At 31.2% G+C, this 20,132-nt stretch overlaps 3 protein-coding genes across 5 annotated transcripts; 1 reads left to right on the top strand and 2 right to left on the bottom strand.

Moving 5' to 3' along the window:
• Nucleotides 1-7,226: 7,226 nt before the first annotated feature.
• Nucleotides 7,227-7,984, bottom strand: LOC149885638 (zinc finger BED domain-containing protein 4-like). Its single transcript, XM_090094230.1, has 2 exons — nucleotides 7,678-7,984; nucleotides 7,227-7,624 (listed from the first exon to the last, which is right to left on the bottom strand). The coding sequence occupies exons 1-2, from the start codon at nucleotides 7,982-7,984 to the stop codon at nucleotides 7,227-7,229; spliced, it is 705 nt and encodes a 234-aa protein (XP_089950356.1).
• A 5,253-nt stretch (nucleotides 7,985-13,237) lies between these two features.
• On the top strand, nucleotides 13,238-16,115 carry LOC149885637 (uncharacterized). 3 transcript variants are annotated; one of them, XM_090094196.1, is made up of 3 exons: nucleotides 13,238-13,455; nucleotides 13,550-15,797; nucleotides 15,874-16,115. In XM_090094196.1, exons 2-3 carry the CDS (start codon nucleotides 15,516-15,518, stop codon nucleotides 15,979-15,981), a joined length of 390 nt encoding a protein of 129 aa, XP_089950322.1. In that variant the 5' UTR covers nucleotides 13,238-13,455; nucleotides 13,550-15,515; the 3' UTR covers nucleotides 15,982-16,115. The 3 variants fall into 3 exon arrangements, with proteins under 3 accessions (XP_089950322.1, XP_089950321.1, XP_089950323.1); XM_090094195.1 differs by having other exon boundaries at nucleotides 13,550-16,068; XM_090094197.1 differs by lacking the exons at nucleotides 13,238-13,455; nucleotides 15,874-16,115 and having other exon boundaries at nucleotides 13,550-14,343; nucleotides 14,423-15,791.
• Nucleotides 16,116-16,705: 590 nt separating this feature from the next.
• Nucleotides 16,706-18,476, bottom strand: LOC149885636 (uncharacterized). The gene has a single exon (XM_090094027.1). The coding sequence runs from the start codon at nucleotides 18,355-18,357 to the stop codon at nucleotides 17,356-17,358; it is 1,002 nt and encodes a 333-aa protein (XP_089950153.1). The 5' UTR covers nucleotides 18,358-18,476; the 3' UTR covers nucleotides 16,706-17,355.
• Between the last annotated feature and the right edge of the window lie 1,656 nt (nucleotides 18,477-20,132).

Raw genomic sequence — 20,132 nt, 5'->3', positions numbered from 1 at the left:
CAATCAAACGTCAATAAAATAGCGGTAAACATACTTTCAGTTCCTATGTCAACACGTGTGAGGATTTATTATGCAATTATTAACAATTAGCAACTGCAAGCTTTTACTAGTTGTTAATAATTAAAGGTGGCTTTGCTTTGTTTTTATTTCAATAAAAATGTAAAGAAAAAGTACTGAAAATTAGATAACCGCATGTATATTTCAATATTAAACAAACTCTTTAAAATACTTTAACAAATAAATTTAGAAATCTATCAACAAGCATTTCTGAAATTATAAATACAGGGGCATAGACACGATTTTGTGGTGTTCAAAAAGATCCCTGAAACCCCCTCCTTCCCTTATGGTATGGTTCTTAAAAACACTTTTCAATTTTTTTTTGTTTTATGTTAAATTAATCAAAATTCATTGACAGATTTCAAATTACATCAAAAAAAAAAACTTTTTCGCTTAAAAATGAAGACCATTTAAAGATTTTCAGGGGGTAGTTGAGGGTAATTTTAAGCTTTGCATGGTTATAAATCTAAAACAAAAGGAGACTTTTTGATGAAATTTGAAATCTGCCGATGAATTTTGATCTAGTTCATAATGAAATAAAAAAAATGATGATTTTTTTTATGATTTAAAGAGACGTAGTTCTAGGAAGGAGGCAGTTAGGGGCCGGGGTGGGGTTGGTTTAGCTCCACGTACCCTAATTTTTTGCGAGTCATCCTCATTCGACACCAGTATCAACATACTAGAAATTTGAGTATGCCCCATGTCTCTTAGTTACCTGTCTTGAACAACAAAATTCCTGGGCACTCCCCTAAAATATGTGATTTCTCCCCAAGCCCCCACAAATAAAAGTTTTCTGTAACATATTTTGAATGAGGAAATGTTTTCTAATGATAATCAAAAAAAAATTTCTGGGTATGTGTTGCAATGTCTAAGAGTATGTTCCTATACACCGTGAAGGGCAAGAAGTAGTTTCTTTTGTTCTGAATTTTCTGTTAAAAGGTTAAGAGAAAGATAATCCAAGAAGTAAACAAATCTATTGTTATCCAACTACTATCAGAGCATCCAGAACTTGCCAAAGGTGGTGCTCTGTTTTTGAGCTCGTTTTTGAATCTTTTGCGTTTAAAAATTAGAAGTGGAGGTACGAAAGATCCAGAAGCATACATACAATATATTCCAGTGGTATTTAAATTTCTTTTACTACTTGTTATACCTTCTGATTTTTACCTTTACTGTATTTATTCCAGTTTTATCTACTTACTAGATCCAATCAGCAGTTGTGATTATTTTGATGTTGTGATTATTAACAAGTTCTATAAACTTATTATTAAAAATACACACTAAGGCAGGGGTGATGTTTCATGAATTGGTAATTCCACTTCTTTCTAGCTATGCCCACATCTTTGTTAAACTGATCCCACCCAACATGAGACAACTTTAAGACGTATGTAACTTATATTTAAATAGTCTAGACGTCTGCAACTAGTTAAAGACGTGTTTATGATGGTTTTTCCACACCTCATTAAGACGTCTTCTGACAATCAGTTTAAGACGTCCGTAAGACATCTGAACAAGACGTCTGTCGGAACAACCAGTTTAAGATGTCTTTAATCATTGACGTTTCCCACCCAACAACAAGTCGTCTTAAAGACAAATTTAAGACGACTTGAAATTGGTATTAAAGATGTCTTAAACTGCTGTCAAATGAAAAACTGTAAGTCGTCTTATTTAAAACGTCCTAAAGTTGTCTTATTTAACACCTATTAATGACGGCTTAAAAAGACGTGTGTATATATATATATATATATATATATATATATATATATATATATATATATATATATATATATATATATATATATACAGTATAGGACAAAACATTTGCAACCAAATAATGCTAATTTAGTTTCTTTATATAAAAATGCTGCATTTTTTCAATTTAGAGAAATAACTATGTAACTGTTTAAAGACAAAGTTCTTCAAGTTTTATTCATCACAAAGTTCATTATTTGTACACGAAAATTAATAAATTAATCAAAAGTATTAAAAAAAGTTGATTTCCTTCTAGACAAAACAAGTGCAACTCGACAAAATGTTGACCAAGCTGTATTTCGCTATCAATATTTCGTGGCGAGTCCTTTGTTGTTGATCACAGCCTTGCATCTTCGAGGCATAGATTCGATCAGGTGATCAATGAAACTTTGCGGAATCGCTGCCCAGGCCTTTTTTATTTGTTCAAACAGTTGATCCTTATTACGAACACCTTCACGATTAATTCTGCGGTTGACGATCTCCCACAGGTTCTCGATAGGGTTGAGATCCGGAGATTGAGGCGGCCAATCCATCACCGATAGGTGTTTGTCTTGAAACCACTGCTTGACTACTTTTATTGTAAAAATGTATAAAAGATCTTTCGATCTTTTATACATCTTTTTTTTTTGAACATTGAAAAAATGATAAAATCTGTTCGTGCCGACAACTAATTTTCTTTATCTTGATGTAATTTGTTTAGTAATTTGTCAACACGTGAAGTAGTTACTTTATTATTGAACAAATGCTATACAAGTTTAAACTAATACTTAAAGATTAAACTTTAATAAGTTGCACGTCCATTCTTATACATCCATGCTTTAATTCATTCCTCAACTGTATTTTTAATTACGTCTTTATATCCATTTACGGAAGAATGACAAGAATTGTGTGGTTTAAAGTTATTCGGTCTGACAAGAAAATCAGTTGTGCACACTGTTAAAGTTAGAACTTTTCTCTGTGATGTTCCAGCAAGATTATTTTTAAAATGGACTGTTGCTAATACTGGATATTATTCTTGTGAAAGGTGCATTATCAAAGGTTCTTGGGAAAGAAGAGTAGTAATGAAGTTTAAAATAGTTTAACGAAGAACAAGAATTTTGCAAGCAAACAGATTACGATTTTAGTTGCCAGTCGTATAAGTAACATCAGAAATATAAAGTCTCCTCTCATAGCTACTGGTATTAAATATGTTTTCGGATTTCTGCGTTGACTATATGCCAACTAATTGTTCAAAAGAATTTTGAATTATTTCCGTAAAAGCCCTATGGCTAGGTTATTACAAGCACATATTTTACAGATTTCTGAGAAACTAATCGAATTTAGAAATTACATTGTTCGCTGATGATAAATTTCAACATGGATAGACAGAGAGGCGGATAGAGAAGTTTTAAAGAAGTTAGAAGACACTTACCAATTATACATTTATAAAACCTTTATAAATGTATAATTGGTAAGTGTCTTCTAACGCTGCTTTCCAAAAAAACAATGATTTTCTTGATCTATTATTGCTTCATTAATTTTCTCTTTTTAGTGGCTGTCCGAAAGACATATGTAAAGGAATCGGAGAAGACAGCCCATAAATTTATTCAGGGTGTGATAAAAAACGCACCAGCATCACGAAAATCTTAATAAAATTTTATACTCATGCACTATTTTTTGTGTGGATGCTGTGAAGTATATTTCTTTAGTAAATCGTGTCTCTTTTTTCAGTTATTGCATTTGGATAGTTTATATATTCACACCTTTATATTTTCTATAACCACCTTCCAGCCTCTTTCTAACCAGTGGCGTACCGAAGGTGGGGCGGGGGGGGCGGTCCGCCCCAGGCCCCGTCTGGGATTAGGCCCCCAAATGTTAATACAATTTATTTTTTTTTTTACTTCAGCCGGATTTTGTAATAGTCAACATTTTTGTTCTGTAATCATAATTGTTTACAACAAAAATGAACCTGAAACATGATCGTATCTGCTTGCCAAGAAAATAAACATCCACAGAAAACAAACCGAGATGTAAGAAATTGAAATGATATCTTGGCAAATAACAACCACCGTGACTGTTTTTGAGGCCCTCCGCGAAGCTTCCTCCCCCAAACCCGCGAGTACTAATAAATAGACTCGCCCGCACTACCTACGAGTCTATGGTTCATGATGGTTTAGGCAGACTGACAGATGTTTATGTTGTTTCGTTAATGTGATTAATATACTCTATCATTCAGTACCTCAATAATTCGAGAGCAAATCACGTCTTCAGCTCGTCATCACCAAGTTACATGGTAAGTTATCATTTTATTCCTGCATATAGGCCTAACAAGGCTACGTGAAAAGATTTTAGTTATCAGGTTATAATTTTATATCACACGTCGTTTTATGTTGAAGCCACATAAGGGGCCTGTCCTTAAACACTATCCGTATTGTCAATTTAATTACTTGGTTTTTAATAACTAATTTTGACCTTAAAAATGAGTAGACCTAGCCTATTTTGGTAAACAATAATTTTTATCAGTAGTACGAAAACATTTAGTTTTGATATTATTTGCTCGTCCTAGCGAATTTCCCATATGGAAGGAGCTATTACCATAGGTGGAATGGACAAATTTAAGCCCGAGACCATGATAACATTCATTTTGGGGGCCCCAGATTCCGAAAACATTAAAATTAAAATCGTTTTTTTTTAAATTCCCCATATTATTCTTATGGTTCATAAATCCAAATAATATCTAGCTTATTTGTGAACATTAATAAATATAATAATTAAAACAAATATAATAATTATAGTAAATATAATAAATATAATAAATATAATAGATATAATAAATATAATTATCATAATAATTTTAATAAATATAATTAATATAAGAAATATAATTAATATAATTATATACATATATATAACTATATATATATATATATATATATATATATATATATATATATATATATATATATATATATATATATATATATAGGCCCCATTTACCCAGTGCCGCCCTAGGCCCCAAAACATGTTGGTACGCCACTTCTTCTAACACAATATAAATATATATATTTATGTTGTATTGGCAGGAGACGGAAAGGTAATTTATATATATATATATATATATATATATATATATATATATATATATATATATATATATATATATATATATATATATATATATATATATATATATTAGGGTTGGCCACAATATCAAACAAATTTTCAAAATAGGTAATTCTGCTACTAGCTGCTTCGAATATTGTTCCTTTTACTCTAAAAAACATTTTTTGTTATGAAAATATTCTTGTAGCACATCTCTAAGTACTGCCGCATTTCATTTTTAATGTGAATTTGAAATCTAAACATATAGCACAGTTACTTCTTAGACTACATTGAGTTTATTTTTGCATTTTTTGACACTTCTGATACATTTATTGAACCATTTGAATTCTTAGCTGGTGAAAATACCGAGGAAATATAAGCGAAAGCGTGGTTCAAGAGCATATGCAACTTCATACAGTCAAGAAACGTTGTCCAATGCTATGCAAGAATGTTTAATTGGAAGAATGAGCGTGAGAAAGGCTAGTCGACAGTTCGGAATATACGCTTCCCATTTACTTCAACCGCTGGACGTTGCTGTTTTCCGTCCGCTAAAGATAGAAACGCGCATCAAAGAATCAATACCAAAAAATCAGTTCCTCGGTCTTCTTGCTCTACTACAACGTCAATTTAAAAGCGATAATTTGAGATCTGACTTCAAGGCTTGTGGAATACTTCCCGTCGATAAAGAAATGGTCATAGAGCGTTTGCCACAGGTTAACAAAGATATTGGAGGAGGTACCGGTAGTACTGATAAGGAAGTATTCAATGAAGATATAGCAGGTCTATTAGTGAAACATTGTGGACAGGGTGGGAAAACAAATCGCACCAGAGGAAAAAAGATCACACCTGGCAAAGCGATAACACCGCAAGATCTGGTGAATAACACAACTCCTACCACATCAAAGAATAACAATAACACCAAGAATAACAGTAACACCAAGAATAACAAGAAAAGGGCAAAAGTTGAACAAGTGTCATCATCCTCAGATGACAATAATGACCTACTAGAAAATGACTTTTAATGACTTTTGCACATTAACAGGGAGCTTGCAAAATTTTTTGTTCATTTAAATGTTTCTTTCATGTTTCTCTAAGTGTTTAAGGACTGATGATTTTTTAAAACTCCAAAAAGTGACCAATGTTACTCCATAGCAGGGGTATTATTGATCAAACATGATAAAAACCTGGGGTAACATTGGTCACTTTTCTGCATTTAAAAATAAATATTTGTAATAAAAAAATTAAAAAAATTAAATATAGAGGCCTATAGCCAAGACCTATAATGTTATTACCACAAGAGAAAACTGTAAAAAATTAATAAGATTCAGAGATGTTTAAGAAAAACTGCCAAAACTGACCAAAGTTACCCTGGCTGACGATACTCTTTATTTGCGCAACCCTCAAATCCACAACAGAGTATGCTTTGAAATTTTGATTAAGACATTGGGAGGCATTTTTTTTTTTATTTTTGAGCAAAAGCTCTCAAAGAGAGTTTCAATTATTTTTTTCAATTTTTTTTCCCCATAATTTTCTAATTCTAAAAAGTTATACAATTTTCATGACATTTTTTTTTTTCATTTGACCTCCTCATAGTATCAAAGCTTTTAAACTCCTAAATAAATTATATTTCATGAAAAAATAGAACATAGATACTCCTAAAAGAATTATACTATACTAATTACAATAATATATACAAAATCAAATATTTTAAATTTCTCATATCATAGTTCAGAAATATTAACATTTCACCATGAGCTCCTGTTAAGCTATTTCTCTTTGCAGTATATACATTTCCACCAATACTAAAAAGTCTTTCACTCTCCACAGAAGATGGTGGGCAGCTTAAATACTTTAAAGCAAGCTTTGCTTATAGTCGCATTTTGGTTTTCCATGATTTCCACCACAACAAAAGATTGCTTTCTTTATCAATAAGGTCTTCATTTGAGTAGAGTTGAATTTTGTTTAATAAAGTTTCATTTGAAATTAAAGTTTGTGATTGACTGATTTATTTAGAATTAAATCCTACAAGTTCTTCAAAGCAATTGTCAAAACCCATTTCTACTATATCTTTGTATTCATTTAGTACTGTACCATTATTTTCATATTCTGAGTCAATATTTTCAATGTCACAAGCTGCAGACCAATCATTTTCAGTAACTTTGATGTTTTTTATATTTTCATGGGTTTTAATAAGTTGAATGGTTATGTTTTCAATACTTGTTTTGGCAGCTGAAAAGGTGTTTTCATTTTTGAACATTTTTAATTTGAATCTGGGATCAAGAAATGTTGTCAAGATGTTATAGTTATCAGTATATTGTTTGAAACTATTCTCCATTGAATTAGTTTTCATCAATTAAAGCTTTATTAATGAAATGTTTCAAAAACTGTATCTGTGGTATAATATTTGATACAATAGAATTTTTTTCACTCAAGCGAACTCTTGTTTTGTGGAAATCTTTTAGCAAAACACAAAACTGTCCAATAATCATCCATTTGTTTGCATTTAATAAAGGAAGCTTACCATTTTCAGGTGCATATACGGTTAGAGGTTTCCTTTGTTCATAAATTCGTTCTAACATATGACAGGTACTATTCCACCTTGTTGGGACATTTTGAATAAGTTTGTGCTTAGGAACATTGTTTGCTTCTTGAAGAGCTTTAAGTTTAGGGCAGGCTAGGGGAGGATGGCTGAAATGCCCAACAATTGAATGGCAGTTTGCAATGACATTCTTGACAACTATTTGTTCAAAAATACACTCATTAATTACTAGTTGCAGTGTGTGTAAAAACAAGCCATAAAATCATATGGGCTATCTTTAATAGCCTTAACAATATTTGTACCATTATCTCTAGCTAATAAATGAATTTTTGAAGGTGATATTTTAAATTCAGCCATAATATCTTCAATCAATTCAGCAATATTTGCTGCTGTATGCCTCTTAGGAAATGGAGCTACTCTAAGTACAACAGTTTTCTGATTAAATGTATTGTCTAAACAGTGACCTGTCAGGCTCATGAAGCTTTCATTTGAACTACTGGTCCATATATCAGTAGTAAAGCTTATGAATTCAGTAACTGAGTAAACATTGACAGCCATTTTTAATATAAAGTATAAAATAATATCATCAACTGAGTAAACATGGACAGTAAACATTTTTAATGTAAAGTATAAGCTAATTTTAAATATTTTACATACCCTAATGAAACAATGCAACTTTTTTAACGTCTAATTTCCACTGATCTCTATAATGATTGGATAGCGCAACTCCGAACAAAACTTTTAATTTTTTGACGCCAAAATCGCCATATTGGAAAGCCCCAAAAATTTAATTCCCGTTGTCACGTTAAATAAGTAGCCCGTTAAAAAAGTAGACAGATAGCTCTGCGCATGCGATAAGCATGCGCAGATATGAAGTTAAGTTTCCATTAGGTAGGTGAAATCTATCGTTAAATAAGTAGCCTTGTTCCGTTAAGTAAATCTTCAAAGTTAATCTGGAAAGTTTGTTCAGATACTTAATGTTAGAAATAAGCATTGGGTTCTAATAAGTAATTTAACATCTGAAAATGGTTCTAATTCTGTTCAGTATTATGATTCACTGTTTACTAAATTTAATAAAGGCACTGCTCCATTACTGGTACACAGAGTTGCACGATCGTTGTTAATAAATGAATGTATTTCTTCTTTGAATGTGGAGGTCATAAGATGTCAAAAGCAAGACAATGGAAATGATTGTGGGCTTTATGCTATTGCAAATGCTACTGCTTTATGCAATGGTTTTGATTCAAGTTTAATTATCTGGGATAAAATTTGTATGAGCTCTCATTTCCTGCAGTGTATTGAGAGAAAAAAAAACGGAGATATTTCCTTACATTTCTTTATCATATAGTAAAAAAGTATGCTCATTATCATTTCAATGTGATAATTTCTGTCACTGCAATAATAATTTTTTTAAAAACCTTAATAAAAGTTAGATATTTGATTTATTAATTTTTGTTTTGTGAGCATAATGACTTGAAATCTTTTTGTTAAATACATAAAAATAATTTCTTAACAAAAACTTATTTTAAACAAAAACTAATTTTAAGTGTCTTTGATTGATTCGGTTTTAGATTAGAGTTATTAGTAGAAATACAACAAGTAGAGTTACAAGTAGTAGTTATAAGTTAGAGTTAGAACTAGAGTTATAGTAGTAAAGATGGAACTAGACTAGAGTTTACACAATTTTATATTAGAGTTTATTGTCACTTTAGATTGCCTGATTACATTTCAGGTTACAAGTACTTTTTTAAATTTAAACATAATTGTCTTTTTTGTTTGTTTCATCTGTCAATTTATTATAATTATCTGGTAAATAACTCTGATTATAATTATAATGAAAACTTTCTTCTTCTTTTTTTTTTTTTTTTTTTTATTGAGTTTTAGGTATGACAACTTAAGCTCTTATGGCTAGGAGTAATTAAAGAAAAAGATTCCAAGTATATTTGATAGGTAAACCTCAATCCCTGTTGTTTATTTGAGAAGGCAAACAACCGACAATCAAGGAGAGGTATATTTAAATGGACACAAGTTTAATAACAATACAAAGTTGAATGTAAATTTATTTTGGAAAATAAATTTTTAACAATTTAATGTTATCATGTCTTTTTTTTTACATTTCTCATTTTGTTTCCTCGTAATTGTAATCTTCTACATGTTTTAATCGCTTACACATTATCCCATGTAAGTGTGTTTGGACAGTTTAATTTGGATAATGCTGGTTTTTAATTGTAACGTTATGGAAGGTTTGAGATCATATTTAGATCAAAACCTAGAACTCGTTAAATTTCAAACCCTTAACTCGTTTTTCAGATCAGAAATAGCTTCCTAGGTTTATTCAGTGTTTATTAATAGACTTTAAACTTTTCACACTTATACGAAAATTTTCATCAGCAGAAAATTTATAGATTAAGCTGCTTTTTAAAAAATTTTTTTAATTAAAATAACTCTTAGAAATACTATTACATTAACAGATAACATTACTTATCCAGGAGGCACCGTGTGGTGTGCGCGCCAGATAACAAAATACAAACTTATTGTAACATTTATATCACAATCTATAAACATAAGACACAATGCAATACAAGATCGTTAATCAAGGGAAGTGCGGCGCTCCTAATTTAGGAATTTTCATATATCGTATTGTTACGTTAAATATGTTTGCAAATATTAAGTTCTTATAAGATTATTTTTAAAGTCATATATATTTCAATAAGGATTTTATAAAACTTTAACTCAATATTAACTTAACTAAAATTACGTTTGGTGTTAAAAATATTGTCTAGATTGCTCATTTTGTCTACTTTTTTAACGGGATACTTATTTAACGCTTATAATGGCGTTAAATGAGTATCCGTAAACTAACGCATGCGCAGATATAACGTTTTGTCTACTTTTTTAACGGGATACTATTTAACGCCTATAGGCGTAAAATAAGTATCCGTAAATTAACGCATGCGCAGATACAACATTTTGTCTATTTTTTAACGGGCTACTTGTTTAACGTGACACCGGTTACCCGGCTGAAAACCGGGTCCGATTCCGGGTACCCGGCACCGAATCCATTTTTTTTTAAAAGTTGGAATACAAACCTGTGAAATCTCTAGGGTTGAACTATTCACACAAAATACGCTTTTTACGCTAACTAACCAAAAGTTATGTGGCGGAACTTCCATTTAGCAAAACTCCGCAATGCAGGGTAAGGGGCCTGAGTTGTAGGGGTCTAAATTTTTTTAAAAGTTGTGTAACAGTTTTTTAATAACTATACTTAGTTTAAAATTATTTTTCTCTCCTGGTGGTTCGGGCCTAAATAATATTTTGTGTGGAAGGGGGCAAAATTTGAAGTTCTGCCACTGAAAGTTTTATTAGGGAAAGTAAAAGATTAAGAGAGACAAAGAATTGAAAAAAAAGGGTAGATTTTCTCACCTGTAGTGTGATTAAAATAAAACAAATTTAAGCAAATAAAAAGAACTTAAACAACACTTACTTGCTGTATCTTATTTTAATTGTTTTATTAACTTTAGATTGTAATGAACAAACATTAGGTATTCTCCGTTATCTGCTTTTAGTCTGCTCCTTGTTGCTTCGTATATGTCCCCACCAGCACTAATAACCTTTCACTTTCTATTGATGACGGAGGTGCTGTAAGATATTTTAATGCCATCTTTTTTAGTTTTTCAAATTGCATTCCACATTTACTCCACCACAAAAACGGACAACCTGTATTTTCTAAAAGAGGCAGAGATAAATGGTTGTCTATTTCTTGAGTAATTGCAGACCTTAATATTGTTTGCTTCTTAATTATGTCAGCAACTTCAATATCTATTAGTTCTCTTTCTGCCTCGGAACGTTTTTCACTCTGCTTTCTTCCAGTTCTCATAAAAGCTACATCTTTAAAACAATCATCAATGCTTCTTCAACCCACTCTATAATAACATTTTTATCTGCATGCTGATAAAGTAATTTATTTCGTGGATCCAAAAATGTTGATACACATAACATTTTATTAAGCAAAAATTTATCAAGTCTTTTGGTAACAGATTCTATTAGTTCATCAATCATCGTCATAATCCCAGCGTATTTATCACTTGATGAGGCTTTTTGTAATAAAACTTTTAATGCAAGAACAGATGGTATAATTATTGCGCAAGTTTCGTCCCTCCTACCACATTTTTTGTTAAGTTTTCAAATGGAGCAAGAATGTAAACAAGTTTTTCGACTATTCCCCATTGATAATTAGTAGGATGTTTAATTTCATCAAACTCAGCTGCATAAGTGGCCAAAGGAACTTTTTGTTCAAACGTTCTTTGTAGCATTTCAAATTAACTGTTCCAGCGGGTTGGAACATCTTGTTTCATTTTGTGAGGTTCAGTACTTAATTGCTGCTGAATTGATTTTAATTTTGCACATGCTATTGGTGAATGATTAAAATGGATCGTTATTCCTCTGCATAAAGTTAAAATTTCCTTGATGGTTTTTTGGCGAAATATAGAGTCATGAATACATAGCTGCAAAGTATGGATAAAGCATGGAATTGATGTCATTCCAATGTTTTTTACTGTAGCCTTCATATTGCTTGCATTATCGGTAACAATAAGATGAATTTGCTTAACGGGATTTTAAAAGATTTTAAACCTTTTTGTAAATACTCTTTTATATGAACACCTGTGTAATTTTCTGGAAAATGAATTACTCGAAGAACAGCAGTTTCTTAGGAAAATTTAGTTGGATCTATCCAATGTCCAGTAATGCTTAAGAATGCGATTTTTGCAGTATCCTCTGTCCAAATATCTGTCGTCAGAGACAAATAGTTTGCCGCGGAGATTTTTATTTTTATATCTTCAAACAGTTCATCATACATGCTAGGGATTACGTTTTGGCTGAAATATGTTCTACATGGTAAGTTGTAATTGGGGTAAGCATCTTTAATCAGTTCATTAAATCCCGTATCTTCAACAATAGAAAATGGCTGAATATCCAATGTGATAAGTTTGCTTATTATTTTATGGATTCGTATAGATCTGTGGTCATCAATATTCTATAATTTTTTTTTGTTTAAATCATGAATAATGTTACTTTGTACTGTATTGGTGGTAGAAACAACTGAGGTTTCAGAAATAGACGGAAATGATTGAACCTTTTTTTTTCCCGCAAGTTCAAACTCTTTGGGGTGCTTTAAACGCAAATGTTTTACCATTGCTGTAGCTCCATAAAACTTTAAAGATTTTCCTCCTCTCGTAACTAAGCTATCACATAGTTTGCACTTGCTCATATGAGGAGTCGTGCTTATATCAAAAAACTTCCATGCTATTCATAATTTTTCTTTCAAATAAAATTTCTATAAAGATAATGAAAGTACGTTTGATATCGTACGTTTTCGATTATTTTAAATAAAACGATAATTTTTTTAACAATACGCTCGAAATGCGCTACAAATAAAAAGCCCTATCAGCATTCGAAAGAAGAAAAATTATCTTGTGTTCTAACAGAATAAAAAGAAGCCATTAAATATTTTTTACTCCCATTCATTTTATTCGTATTCTCAAATTATTTTATTTAGCGTTACAGTTTTTGTATTCGTATAAATTTTTTTGCAAAAATATATTAAGAAATATTTTAAGTGAGATTGTTTTAAGTTAATAGAACTTTGTGGTTAACAACTACATAACGCTCTTAGAATTATATCAAGAAGTTTATTGGTAGAAACTAAAAGAAAAATCATTTTAAGATAAAAAAGAAGATACCCGGTGCCGGGTACTGCAACAAATGGCCGATACCGGGTACCCGGTAAAACAGCCGATTTGCCGGGTCCCCGGTTATCTTGTTTTCAATAATTCCAGTTTATGTAATTCAAAGTAAATATTTGATAAAGAAAATGTCACTAATTAAACCAAAGAAAAATGACATTGAACCAACCAAATTAAAAAAAGTCGTTAAAAAAGAAATAATAAAATATGGTTGGTTGGATATCCGTTAGAAGATTTAAAAACAAGCTCTTTGCCCACTACCAGAAATGTTTATAAATTTTTCAGGTTAGGCTTAATACTGTATTAAGACTGAAGTTATAACTTTATGTTTTTGAAAGTTTATTTAAAGTTTTAAATTATTTGCATCATCCATTTCAAGGTATCACTTGCAAGTTATCGATAGCTCTTATGAAGTGTTTACTAAAGTTAGGGAGGCATTGCACACTCAAAGAAACATTTGGAAATCTAAGTTAGCTGCATTGCTTACTTTTAAATCAGTCAAGCTCTTTTGGGATAAGGCTGGCATTCCTTATAAACAAGACAAGTACAGTATTGACAATATTTTTAGGCTACATGACAAATGGAGGTTGCTTGCAAAATCTAAAAATAGGATTACTAATAAGAAGAGTTTACTTGAAAAAAACTTTATTTAATCATTAGATGGCATTTTTGATATTAGTTCTCCTAGTTGGAAAGATGACATTAGAAAAACCAGATCAGCTAAGGGTGCAGATGAAGATATTGCCTGGTTTACAGCTCTTAAAAATGGAATAAAAACTGGAGGAATTGATGTAAAAGATAATTTGTTACATTCTAATGTTAGGAGAAAAAAAGAAAGTGTCGAAAAGAAACAGGTGGCAACTGAAAAAGAAAAAAGAAGAAAAATAGATGATGAAGAAACTGTTAAGTTGGTTGGTTATAATAGTGACTCAGATGAATATTCTCATGTCACTAAATCTAGCCATTCTATGAGTTCTGCATCTCCAAACTCTCCTAAAAATGATCCTGAGTTTAATATTTCTAAAAAGCAGCAAGGAGAAAAAAAAGATACCGGATCAGATAATATCACACTGGTTTTGCCAAAAAACTTCATTTCTCACCCAATGATAGCAGATAGAACTAAGTTATCAAATCCTCAGCTGATGATGAATACTTCTGCAATTCTAGTTTTAGGCTCGTTTTTTATTAATAAATAAACAAGATTATTGTATACAAATTTAAAAAGAAATATATATTTTTTAATTTTATACAGGTGGTGTTAAACCTGATGATGTTAGCCTTTCAATAAATACTATAAGAAGATCAAGAAAGCTAAATAGGCAAGTAATGGCAAGGAAAATAACAACAGAATTTCAAAATAAGATTAAATCAGATTATTTGACACTTCATTGGGATGGAAAACTTTTAAAACAAATCTCAGGGCAAAGGTTTGAGTATTTACCTGTTTTGGTCAGTGGTTTTCCTAATTGCGTTGAAGGAAAAATATTATCAATAAAACCTATACAGTCTGGTACAGGACTTTCTATTTGCAAAGGAATCTTGGAAGACTTAGAGAAAACCAACATTGTTGCCCAGGTTTTTGGTATGACTGCATGTAATACAGAAGTTAAAAATGGAGCTGCAACTCTTTTAGAGGATTGTAAATCAATGAAAATTCTTCTTTGGCTGGCTTGTCGCCATCACATTTTAGAATTGATCTTGGGAGCATTTTGGAACTCCTTATTTAAAAAAGAAAAAAAGCTAATTATAATATAGGTTTCAAAGATTTTCAACAAGAATGGATATGCACAGAGAAGGCTCCACTAAAAAAACTAAACAGGTTTCTAGATCTTGAAAATTCTTTCCTTAAAACAAAAGCAGACAAAACTCGTGTGTTCTTAGAGAAACAAGTAAAATGTAAGCATCGCCGAGGTGATTATAAGGAAGCTGCAGAGTTAGCACTTTATCTTTTAGGCAGACCAGAACCTAAAATCTGGAAAACCTGTAGAGCAAATCATCATGCCACATGGATGTCACACTTGTTATATGCACCAAAGATGTTCATCTTTAAAGAAGATTTACTCGATTCTGATGTAGCAAAGTTAAAAATATTTTTGACTTTCAGCTCAGTTTTATATGTTAAAGCTTGGTTAGAAACAACAAAAGGCTCTGATGCACCAATTAACAATATTCATTTATGAAATGATCTAGGCGCTCTGGGGCAGATCTCAGGCTTCTCTAATGCAGCTCAGAAAGCTCAAAAAGTTCTTAACAGGCACTCATGGTATCTAACTGAGGAGGTGTCGGTCTTCAGTCTCTTTTCTAATAAGGTTTCTGCTAAAGAAAAGGCTAATATTGCGTTAAAAATGATAAATGCGGGAAAGCCACTTGCTATCAACTCTGGAAGACCTAATCTTCCATCTATTCACAAGAACTCAGAGATATTGTCATATATTGAGAAAAGATCTTGGTTGCTCTTTTATAACTTAAGCGATAACGGTAAATGGCTCAAACTTCCTCCTTTAGAATGGGAGGAAGATGGAAACTTCTTAAAGACGAAACATTTTATTAAAACAGTCAAGGTTACAAACGATGTTGCAGAGCGAGCAATCAAGTTATGTTCGGATTATCTTCAGATACTCACAAAGGTGAGACAAAGGTATTTTAAAAAAGTATTTAAAATTTTATTCAGATGTTTTATACAGAATGTTTGGCTAATTTTAGGATGAGGAAGTACGAAACGAAATAATAGAAGTCGTTGAAAATCATAGAAAACTTGTTGGTTATTTCAATAAGAAAGAGTTATTCTCTGACTTAGTTCAATTCAAATAACAATTTCCGTTATACCATGCATCACTGCACCAGATAGCACCTTGGTTATATAGAATAAATGATTAGTTTTTTAATGTTAAAATATAATTTGTGTGATTATTAAAGCATTTTAAACATTTGGAATAGATGCTAAATGTTTCCCAATCCCACATCACCTAATTTTTTGTAGTGATATTTTTGCGTAAAAACACGATTTTTTAAATAAAATGCGGTAGTACTTAGAAACATCCTAGAAAACTTTTTTTTTTACATATGAACATCAATAAATACGAATTCTCTTAATACTAATTTTTTATTTTATCTAAGAAATTTTCGCTAGATTATTGATACTGGCATCTTCAGCTTTAATTACAAATTATTAAATTAAATTACAAACAAACTTTAACGGTAACGTCACTTTTTAATGGCTTCTTTAAAGTTCGCTTTAATTGGGCTTCTTTAATATTACGCAGGTATAAAAAATATAGCGTCCAGAATTGCGTTTTTACATATTGACCGTGATCTAAATTCATACCTCCATTTTTAGGTCCGCATTTGTTGAACTGAATTTCGATTGCCTCTCGAACTTTACTTTCAAATTTTTTGGGTTCTACTTCTAACGTCTTTACTTGATCCCATTTTATATTGCATGAACATTTAATTTTATGATGCCTAATTGCAGATTGTTCTAATGATTCTTCAAAAACATTCTTTTGGTGTTGTTTTGTTCTTGTTGCTATTTTCATTTTTGTTTCGCCGATGTATTTTTGTTTACACTCGCATTCTATTAGGTATACTCCGGGATGGCTATTTAATAGTAGTTTTGTTTTTTTGCGTGAAGTTAGCAAAGATTTAAGATTTGCACTGGATTTAAAGACTGCCCTGTAACCTGCTTTCCTAAATTAGGCTAAGCTATTAGACTAAACAAAACTAAGCGTTTCAGAAATAAAATTATTAATAGAACTGTGTTTATATAAATGTTATTTTTTATGGAATGAAGAAATTCACGAACTTGTAGATTCAGGTCTAAAAGGATTTTCACTCATGGTAGTACTTGCGGAAGGTTTCCTGCAATTTTTTGAAAATAAAGCAATCAACAAGTACGTAATTGCCGATAGGTTAGGAAAAAGTTCGATGTCAAATATTCGAGATGTCGAGAGCCAACAGTATTTATTTGTCATAATTCTTAAGTTTTGTCCAACTAAATGATGTAATTTTACATTTAAAATCAAATGGATAGTATATTTTTTTAAAATTTAGTTACAAGTTCAAGAGAATTATATTGATTCAGGATTTTAGATAAGTTTTCTGAAATAAATTGTCAAACCCATTTCACTAGAAAATGATCAATAAAAATGTTTTCAGTGCGTGTCGTTCTCGATCAGCAATAATATCTCATAGTTCTCGATCGTTCTTGATCAGCGATATTATCTCATAGCCATTTTCAACTAATACTTCTGCAATATAATTACTGATTTCAACAGGAATTGGTTTTCCTGACGCCTTTTCAAATAATTCTTTTTTATCATCGTCCAAAAAATTTAAAACTGGAATTCCGATTTTGTATGCAGTTTCAAATAAACCAGCTGCAAAGTATGACAAGTAACCTTCATTCTCTTTATATAACTTCATTAGATGTTGCTGCGATGAAGCAGATATGTTCGTGGCTAGTACGTACACAAGGGTATTGACTCCAAACTTTTTTATGGTTACCGGTGGATGCATGGGAATAGCTATTTTTGTGGTAACTGAGTTGACGCGAACTATGAAACCTCTTTCTGTCTTCCAAGCAATTGTTTGTCGAATTATTGCAGTAACCTTACCGAGCAACGCAATCCCTTCTTCAATATACGTATTTGTTTGGTCTATGTCTGTCACTCCAGCCTTTGTAATTACCCAACATATTGGTATTTCATAGCGGAACAAGTAACTCTGAAACATGTAACGTATCAATTTCAAATCTGCATGCGCACCTGTCCCAACACAGAAAAGACAAAACGAAGGTAAAATGCGTTTAACGGTAAAGTGTTCTCGCCAGAAGTCATCTAATGCACTCTTGTCCCAAGTTTCAAACCCTTTGGTATCCCAAAAAGTAACTTCTTCATTTTGAAAACTGTATGCCTTTGCAAACTTTGTGTTCGGATTTAGACTGGCTGACGTAGGGACGTTGCAACCAGTCAATGCTTTTATAAGGCTTGATTTTCCAACTCTAGTAGGACCGCAAACAAGAAACTCAATGCGCTTGTTCACAGCGACGGCAGCATCAACGTTGATTTTGTTTTGTCCAAACTGGGTGAAAGCCAAAACAAGCTTTTGAAGAATACCGTAATGGTTCTTTAAGACCGATTCTCCTGATTTTTCGTCGTCGTATTGCACCGAAGAAATATCGACACTCATAACTTTCTTTTGTAAAGTTTTGGTTTTGGTTAAACTTGAATTCTTTTTCACTCAAATAACTGCGCTTGATTCAATGTTTACACCTCGAAAACCTTTTAGATAAGCAAGAATAACAAGCGCGTGATTAAACTTTTATTCGCAGAATCATATTTCTCAGAATAATAAAATCTTATCAGCTGGAAAAGCTCAAGTTTTGTTTGTGTAAGAAATATGTCTTAATTTATTTAATGCATTGCGTTCTCTACTACTGGCCTATTCATTGTGCAACCGAATTTTTTTTGTAAAGGCCAATTGTTTTTCGGTTGCACAGAATTATTTCTCCACGTTCAGTTTTTAAAAGAGAAACTGTAACGTCGAATATGATATATTGTAAATTGTTATTACATAATATAATCTAAATAAATTTATATAATTTAAACGTGGAGTCTCAGAGTTAATTTAAAGGAAATAATTTATATTTTTAAATTTCAGATTAAATTTATATATCATGGCAAAAAATTGTTGTGTGTATGCTTGTCAGACGAATTATCTAAGTGAAAAAAAATAGATACATCGATAAAGCTTGTAAAGTATTAGTATCAATTTTCAAGTGATGATTCTAAGCGATAAAAATGGATAAAAGTTTTCCTAACTCCAATGTGGTTATTACCAATAATACTGTTATACTGGCCTACAAATTTTTAAACCCTTTCAGTGCGTGGAGGAAAACGTCTACCAAAAAATGCAGCGCTATTGCTTCTCCTCTCCCCTCCCCCCCTATTTTTTTGTTTGTTTTTTTATGATTGATTATGATAGAATTTTTTATGATAATTAAAAAAAATATTAAAATATAGACATACTGACTATTTTTAAGTTAATTAAAAAAAAGTAAAATTTTTTAAGATAAGTATTTAGCCTACAAACGAATTGTTGTTTATATGTACTATATATCTCATAAATTATTATAAACGGTTTGCTATAGTTCGTTTCATAATTCCGATTTTGCAACGTAGTATTTTAGGACGAAAGAATTTTTTCCTTTGCGCCAGATAAACTTTATTGAACTTAGGCGAATTGCGCAAGATAAACATACTTTTGAATGTAAAAACCATGCTGTTTGTGTGTAGCTTTTTTCTTAAACGTGAAGAATTTATTATTCTCAAAATGGCGAATATTAGGGATTTTAGCATAGGCGCTGGAACATAGGGTGCAGGATGGGCAACTGCCCACCCAACATTTCTGCACCGGGGGCAGAGGATATTTTCTACCCCCCCCCTTCCAAAATGTCACTACCCGCGTTCAAACAGCGATAAGTTTATGCACTCTGAAAAAAAAAAACTTTTGCATTCAAAAGAATGCAAAAGTTCTTTTTTTTTGAAAGAACTTTTGTATTCGATAAGAAAGTATTTTAGCATATCGATATTTGTATTTAAGTTCCTGATGTTGATGTGTATTACCGTGAACTTTCCTATGTTAGTTTGGAGTTCAGCTTTAAAAAGTTTTAATACCAAAATATGTAGAGTCAAATACTTTTCTGTTATAAAAGAAAATATCGCCCTCATATAAATTAGTCGCAAAAAAAATATTTTCAGTTTTGAAAATGTCAAAACGCAACTTTTGAAAATTTATTGTTTCAAATTCCATGACAAAAAAGAGAACTAAATTAAGAATTTTTCAATAGAATTCGATTAGTAAAAAAATTTCATTGTACAGAGTATAGAGTACAGACTGCATGAAAATGAGATAAAATTTAAAAAAGCAAAATTTGTTTTAATGTTTAATCGCACAATTCTTTA

Source organism: Hydra viridissima, unplaced genomic scaffold (genome assembly GCF_058129835.1).
Source record: "Hydra viridissima isolate aposymbiotic clone 2 unplaced genomic scaffold, HvirCarnegie_v1 scaffold_7, whole genome shotgun sequence".
NCBI lineage: Eukaryota > Metazoa > Cnidaria > Hydrozoa > Anthoathecata > Hydridae > Hydra > Hydra viridissima.
Note: the sequence above shows the minus strand (reverse complement) of the source record. Positions and strands in the feature narration are given on the sequence as shown.

Coding starts and splice junctions, on each gene's coding strand:
- LOC149885638 (XM_090094230.1), bottom strand. CDS start 7,984: ATGGCTGTCAATGTTTACTCAGTTACTGAATTCATAAGCTTTACTACT. Junction 7,625..7,677: donor CCCATATGATTTTATGGCTT/GTTTTTACACAC, acceptor TTGAACAAATAG/TTGTCAAGAATGTCATTGCA.
- LOC149885637 (XM_090094197.1), top strand. CDS start 14,139: ATGAGTTCTGCATCTCCAAACTCTCCTAAAAATGATCCTGAGTTTAAT. Junction 14,344..14,422: donor TTCTGCAATTCTAGTTTTAG/GCTCGTTTTTTA, acceptor AATTTTATACAG/GTGGTGTTAAACCTGATGAT.
- LOC149885636 (XM_090094027.1), bottom strand. CDS start 18,357: ATGAGTGTCGATATTTCTTCGGTGCAATACGACGACGAAAAATCAGGA.